The sequence below is a fragment of the Lucilia sericata genome, unplaced genomic scaffold, assembly GCF_015586225.1.
Source record: "Lucilia sericata isolate MDLA Ls3-8-SP2 unplaced genomic scaffold, ASM1558622v1 Contig000502F_arrow, whole genome shotgun sequence".
NCBI lineage: Eukaryota > Metazoa > Arthropoda > Insecta > Diptera > Calliphoridae > Lucilia > Lucilia sericata.
The window spans coordinates 47,968-55,955 of record NW_023994516.1 but is presented as its reverse complement, the minus strand read 5'-3'; the positions used below and the strand labels follow the sequence as shown (position 1 = coordinate 55,955).

The window sequence follows — 7,988 nt, the reverse complement described above, 5'->3', positions numbered from 1 at the left end:
GAAACCATAGTTAGGAGAGGACAATGAAGCACTTGAATCAGTGTATATCTTTCGGAATATACCCTCTTAGTCAATTCTAATTCGTCAGTAATACAAATTTCCAACATATTCAAATCTCCCTTCCCTAAGGTGAAACCATAGTTAGGATAGGACTATGAACCGTTTTATAACAAATTGCCAAACTTCTCAACTAACAGTTTCTTAAGATATTATAGTAAATAAGGCTTTCTTTATAAATATTCTGAATTATTTACAATTTCGTTTATTTATCTTAAACTTAACTAACTACAAATTTTCTATATGTGAATTTCAGATCAGATATTGAAGCCATGTAATGGAGCTTATCAAAAGGTATGATTTATATAAAATTTAAAAAAAAAAAAAACACTACAGTTTTGAAACATTCCCAAATACTTAATTTGAATCAATAACTCGTCATTTTAAACAATATGCCTGTATGTTAAACCCAACATACAACCAAAAAGGTAGGATTCGTTAAGCAGCAGTTAACAGAATTTGCAAAAAAAAAAAAAGTAGACCAAATGCTTATCATATGTAGTTTATATAATGTCCCAAACTCACGGTAGTCTTTTGTAACCAAAGATTGGCCTTCAAGAGGAACACTCAGATGGCAATTTTTCGAATCACGAGCTAGCACTTGAGTATTGAATAAAACCCAATGATAATCCGCCAATGGTGAAAGCAATCAAAAGTTGAATCAACAAGGGGTCGACCTGATGCCCCCATAACACTAAAGTCGTCTAAAGACTCACTAAAGGAGATTTCTGTAGCTTTGGCAATAGTTACTTAGTTAGTTAGTTAGTTAGTTAGTTAGTTAGTTAGTTTAGTTAGTTAGTTAGTTAGTTAGTTAGTTAGTTAGTTAGTTAGTTTTAGTTAGTTAGTTAGTTAGTAGTTAGTTAGTTGTTAGTTAGTTAGTTAGTTAGTTATTAGTTATTTAGTTAGTTAGTTGTTAGTTATAGTTCGTTAGTTAGTTAGTTAGTTAGTTTTAGTTCTTAGTTAGTTAGTTAGTTAGTTAGTTAGTTAGTTAGTTCGTTAGTTAGTTAGTTCGTTAGTTAGTTAGTTAGTTAGTTAGTTAGTTGTTCGTTAGTTAGTTAGTTAGTTAGTTAGTTAGTTAGTTAGTTTTTTGTTAGTTAGTTAGTTCGTTAGTTAGTTAGTTCTTAGTTCGTTTTCGTTCGTTCGTTCGTTCGTTTCGTTCGTTCGTTAGTTCGTTCGTTCGTTTGTTCGTTTCGTTCGTTTTTTCGTTCGTTCGTTCGTTCGTTCGTTCGTTAGTTCGTTCGTTCGTTCTTTCGTTCGTTTTCGTTCGTTCGTTTCGTTCGTTCGTTCGTTTTCGTTAGTTCGTTCGTCGTTCGTTCGTTTCGTTCGTTCGTTTCGTTCTTTCGTTCGTTTCGTTCGTTCGTTCGTTTCGTTCGTTCGTTCGTTCGTTCGTTTCGTTCTTCGTTCGTTCGTTCGTTCGTTCGTTCGTTTTCTTCGTTCGTTCGTTCGTTCGTTCGTTCGTTCGTTCGTTCGTTCGTTCGTTCGTTCGTTCTTCGTTCGTTCGTTTCGTTCCTTCGTTCCCTTGCCCCTTTCCCTCTTCGCTGCCCCCTTGCCCCTCTTTCCCTCCCCTCCCCTGTCCCCCTTTTCCCTCGCTTCCCTCTCTTCCTTCCTCGCTCTTTTCGCTGTGCGTTGTTGCCGTTTTCCTGTTGTTGCTTTAGTTGTTGTTGTTCTTTTATTTTTCCAACTTGCCATACATTTCCGTAGAATAGTATTAGCATTTGTTGGCAGGTTTCTATTTTATTGTTTTGTAGTTAATTTTAATTGAAATTTGGCTTTCGGTGATATAATAGTTGGTGAATATAAATGGCGAAAAGAGTAAATATATCACTAGACTTTTACGGAAAATGCACACAATCTCTAACTTTTGTATTTTGGAGGAGGAGTTCTATAAAGCAACATCCTAAACCATAGATTATATGCCATGATTTTTGTTGGCCAAAACTATAAATACCTTTACCGTAGTGTTTTATTTATAGAGGTAAATTTATTAGTTAAATGATTAAGAAATTGGCCAAAGGGAATTAAGACTTTTTAACTTTTATGGGATGAAAAATAGTTAAGTAGCTTAAAAATGTATATGAATTTCATTTAAATAAAGTGGCTTTATCTGCTAAATATTTCATTTTTAGTTCATTTCAACAAGTTAAGTATATACGAGTGAAAAACGTATAAAACATATTACAGTTACTGAACGTATGAGTGATTATTTATTTCTCATACGCATTATTAAACTGAGAAAGTGCCTATTTATACCTGTTTGCAAATTTATCAATGCGCAAAATATTAATATTCTCTGAACATTTTATTTGCGAAAATAAGTATTTGCGTGTTAATTAAGTAAATAACATTACAATTACGTATGTGAACTCTTGCAGCATAATAATCTCACTTTAAATATATAACAGATCATAGGTTTACCTGCTGCTGTTGTTGCTCCCGGTCAAATCAGGAAATGTATAAAAATAAATGCAAAAAATAGCTGATAAACAAGCCAATAATGAAAACAACACAGAGAAACGAAATTAATGTAGAAACTGGAAGAGTAGAATATTAAAAATTGTGTACATTCATATACCTAGTGTACATTGCAGCTATCATGTTGCACCTACATATGTACATACATAAGTATGTCTGTCCCTATTCATATAGACATAAGTTCAGTTCTAGTTCTGTTTTAGTTCTATTGTTCTGTTCTAGTTCTGTTCTAGTTCTGTTCTAGTTCTGTTCTAGTTCTGTTCTAGTTCTGTTCTAGTTCTGTTCTAGTTCTGTTCTAGTTCTGTTCTAGTTCTGTTCTAGTTCTGTTCTAGTTCTGTTCTAGTTCTGTTCTAGTTCTGTTCTAGTTCTGTTCTAGTTCTGTTCTAGTTCTGTTCTAGTTCTGTTCTAGTTCTGTTCTAGTTCTGTTCTAGTTCTGTTCTAGTTCTGTTCTAGTTCTGTTCTAGTTCTGTTCTAGTTCTGTTCTAGTTCTGTTCTAGTTCTGTTCTAGTTCTGTTCTAGTTCTGTTCTAGTTCTGTTCTAGTTCTGTTCTAGTTCTGTTCTAGTTCTGTTCTAGTTCTGTTCTACTTCTGTTCTAGTTCTGTTCTAGTTCTGTTCTAGTTCTGTTCTAGTTCTGTTCTAGTTCTGTTCTAGTTCTGTTCTAGTTCTGTTCTAGTTCTGTTCTAGTTCTGTTCTAGTTCTGTTCTAGTTCTGTTCTAGTTCTGTTCTAGTTCTTTTCTAGTTCTGTTCTAGTTCTGTTCTAGTTCTGTTCTAGTTCTGTTCTAGTTCTGTTCTAGTTCTGTTCTAGTTCTGTTCTAGTTCTTTTCTAGTTCTGTTCTTGTTCTGTTCTAGTTCTGTTCTACTTCTGTTCTAGTTCCCTTCTAGTTCTGTTCTTATTCTTTTCTATTTTAGTTCTACTTCAGTTTTAATTCAGTTTTATTGTATTTATATATTTTTTTATTTAATTAGTCGTGTATTTTTTCTGGGTATTTTTGTGCAGTTTTGCTGCTATCAAGGCAAGGTTAATTAATGGGTTTTCTATATCATGCTGGTCGTTAGACACTTTGTAGAATAAATTTACTGTAGTCTAATAAAATCAAATTAGACAGTGACAAGCATGATTTAGCAATTATCTAGCCTAAGGCTAGATGTGTTTGTTTAAACATTTTTCTGTGGATTTTTTCTTCATTTAATATCCCTGCAAACATTTTGAAAGTTCGTAAGTTTATTTGAGTGAAATGTTCATACGAGAAGTTAAAAATTCGAGAACTTTGTTTAGAATCTTCTAATATCATTTCAATCTCTTTTGTTTTTGTAGCCTATGTACTCTCACTGGACTGTCATCCTGGACGTAGTGTTTGTTTTGTTTTCCACATATTCCACAAGGAATATGACAACATTATTATTATCATAATTTATTCCCTTCTTTAAGAAAATCTAGCAGATTTATATTTTTCTTAGTTATATAAATATTACTTTCTTTAAATTTTTTATAAAACAAAAAATTTAAAACAAATTCAATATCAATCTCAACAAAAATTTCAAATTCTTTATTTCCTTAGACATAGTTTTTTCCACAAATTTTCAATTTCCTTTCAAATGTCTCATTAGTCATCTATAGACAACTGTCTATAAGTATGTGTGTGTATGTATGAGCATCTTTGCCGTTTGCCAAAAATAATCATTCATTTATTTCGACTTTGTTGTATTTCTCTATAAATAAATATTTCACCCATTTACTGGCTCATTTAAACCTTAAAACATTAATCTTTAGAAAAAAAAAAAACAACATTTGCCAAAACACCCATAAACGACGTGAACATTATGTCTTTATACTCGTTTATTTGGGAAACATTTTTGGAAATTAGAAAAAAAAAATATAAAAAAACCTAAAATTGAAAATGAAAATCAATTATATTGAAATTTTAGTTTGTCTATCGCATTTCCTCATTTAATATTTCAGCAACACCAACTTCAATTGACTTCAATTGCTGTTCATACGTTTGGATGTTTATAGTATTTGTGTGTTCGATTTTTTAAAAACTACAGCTACAACAACAAAAAGGTGAAATATGTAGATGCAGCAAAGAAAATTGCTTGGATTTTAATTGATTTTTCATTAGATTTTTGTAAACATCAACAAGTTTGTGTCGTTTTAGTTTAAGTTTTATCGAACTTTTTTTCTGTTTCCTTTTTGAATGTGGAAAGAAATACCAGAGATTTTCAATTATCCCTGGTAAAATCTATTGATTTGTCTATAAGTCATTTTAATGAACAGTAGGATAGCAAGAGATTGGTTCAGAAAATCAATAAAATGGTAGTTCCATTACAAAATTCGACCAAAGAAGAAGTACTAACTGCGAATACTAAGCGGAGAATACGGTTGTATGAGTTAAAACACGCAAGAAATCACATAACTAACTAACTAACTAACTACTAACTAACTAACTAACTAACTAACTAACTAACTAACTAACTAACTAACTAACTAACTAACTAACTAACTAACTAACTAACTAACTACTAACTAACTAACTAACTAACTAACTAACTAACTAACTAACTAACTAACTAACTAACTAACTAACTAACTAACTAACTAACTAACTAACTAACTAACTAACTAACTAACTAACTAACTAACTAACTAACTAACTAACTAACTAACTAACTAACTAACTAACTAACTAACTAACTAACTAACTAACTAACTAACTAACTAACTAACTAACTACTACTAACTAACTAACTAACTAACTAACTAACTAACTAACTAACTAACTAACTAACTAACTAACTAACTAACTAACTAACTAACTAACTAACTAACTAATTAACTAACTAACTAACTAACTAACTAACTAACTAACTAACTAACTAACTAACTAACTAACTAACTAACTAACTAACTAACTAACAGGCCGTCGCAAAATCTATATGGAAGGACAGAGCATTTAGGAAGATAGGAATTCAATAGTAAGTGAGAAGGGACACCACCATGTGGTAATTTGAGCCGTTCCCACTTCAATTAGATCCTCTCTTCGTCCTGCTCGGCTAGAGATTGTTATTTCAGCGATAGCTGTAACAACCGTTCTTTATTCCCAAGAAAGCTCTATCAGCCATAGTTGATTTTATGCATTTGTCTTAAAAAATCTATAAAAGACTGAAACAGACTGTGGCGGCGGCTTTCGAATTGTCACGGTTGTTTTTGGACATGGCCCGTGCTTTGCATTTTGCAAAATCCTTGCTGGAGAGCTGTTGTTAGGTTGCAAGAAAGTTGACGGCGGAGGAGAGCCTTTAGTGCCTGTAATTGCCCCTCAATCACGTCCTTTTTGGCTTACAAATCCTGCACAATTCTGTCATACTTTTTCCTATTAGTGGATCAAGTTGTAGTTCCTCAATTTTCCTCAGGTTTTTAATTTAGTTGCAACAAAAGCCTATATAGTATGAAATTATAAATAGTTTGTTATAAATCTAAAACCTAGTTTTTCTTAAGAAACTTTTATTAAATAAGAATCTGCGGGGGAGATGTTTTGTATACCTTTTCCATTCCTAATTTTTGAATTTTCTATAATATTGAACCTACAAACAATTAGGGTGAATGAAAATCTATAAAAAGCACAAATTTCAATTCTGTCTCACTGTGATATAAGGCATACAATATAAAAACTGTAGGCGTATGAGTAATCAACAAAAAAACTAAAATTCAAAATTAAATATCACTCATACGCCTGAGTAATTTTTTGCAATAACATTTTTTTAATTTTATCTAATTGCTTTTTGTTGTACTACTATTTGCAGCAGCTATAAAAAAAAAAAAACAAATATTTAATATTCTTTATAAGAAACAAATTTTCTAAAATAAAATTTAATATTAAAAAGAAGTTTTCTCTCTTCTCCAACTCGTTTATACTTTTTAGGAAAACTAAACTAAACGAAAAACATGGTTAATTGCTAAACAATGAATAGAAACCTACAAACAAAAAAGAGAAGCGATAATAAAAAAAAACAACAAAACATCAAAGCATAAAAACTAAGTGAGGGAAAAAACTCAAACTGCAGCAGTAGCTAAAGCAGGCAGCTGTAGAAGAAGAATACAAACAAGGACAAGGCAATAACAAGATAGAGAAGACGAAGAAAAACTTAAAACATGTTACAACCAACATCATGTGGCCCAGGGCCACCGGATAAAACATTTGAATTTAATAACAATAAAAATAATAAAAACGAAATGAAGCTGAAACGTAAAAACGAACAGCTAAAACAAGACCAAGAAGTGGTGGTGGTAAAAAAATATCAAAAAGAAAATGATAATAATAAAAATGGAAGTGGAAATGAAAACTATCAAAGTAGAGAGAAATGTGTAGTGATTGGCGAGTATGATAATGATTATGTTTATGTTGGCAGCCATGTTAATGATGATGACAATGATTATGAAATAAGAATGAAAAGCAATGAGCGACAACAAACACAAACTATAAAATTCAACACGAACAACAACAACAGTAACTGCCATTTAAAAAACATGAAATTATATTTAAATAAAACTACAGCAATAACAAATACAACAACAACAGCTAAAACAACTATTGCTGAACTAAACCAAAACTCTACTTTTAGCAGAGCAGCAGATTCAAACAATTGTGCTCATGCTGCTCAAACCTCAATTTTAGCTGCAACAACAAAATTTGTTACTCCTACTACTACTAACAACAACAGCACCACCAGCAACAACTACTCAACAACAATTTGTTCCAGTACTCGACATACTCGTACTGATGCTAAACCAACAGCAACTACAACATTATCACAACCAATAACTGTAGCAACAGTAGCCGTAGCAAATGTTGCCAACAACTTGAATAAGTTTTATTGTAACTTTACAACAACAACAATAACATCAGCAACTACTAAAACTTCTATAAAATGGATTTTAATGTTTCTAATGCTTTTTAACATTTTGGCACAAACACCGCATCAAGTGGCAGCTGAAAAGAGCAAACACTGTAAGTAGAACAAGCTTTTCTTACAATTTTTTTCATATTTTTGGAAACAATTTTTATGTTTTTTTTTTCACAATTGACCAATAAATATTGATTAAAGTTATTATAAGAATTTCTTCGTTCTTTTTTTTTCTCAACTTTTTACTCTCTACTCATACTTTCTTACAGTTTACGGTTTTTTGTGTGTGTTTTTTGTTGGAAAAGATTTTCAGTAAAACAAATTTATAATAAACAAAAAACTTGTGAGGAAAAAAATCAAGATTAAATTTATTATTGAAGTAGATGAAAGCAAAAAAAAAATTAAGATTCTACCAGAGCATTAAACGCAAAAAAACTCTGTGGGTGGTAGTTTTCTATTAGAAAATCATCATACGTAGTGAAACCCACATGTTGTTTGTTCATATGGTTATATTGTGTAGGTTTTGTTTTCTTTTATTCGGAATCATGTTAAACTTCATA

General features: G+C 31.3%; 1 protein-coding gene across 1 annotated transcript; it reads left to right on the top strand.

Annotated features, from left to right (window-relative positions):
- Positions 1 to 311: 311 nt before the first annotated feature.
- LOC119605617 (putative uncharacterized protein DDB_G0282133) lies at positions 312 to 7,532 on the top strand (the record flags this gene model as incomplete). The annotated part of the gene is made up of 2 exons (XM_037958830.1): positions 312 to 351; positions 6,447 to 7,532. A coding segment is annotated over exon 2 (856 nt), but the record flags the coding sequence as incomplete, so codon positions are not given.
- Between the last annotated feature and the right edge of the window lie 456 nt (positions 7,533 to 7,988).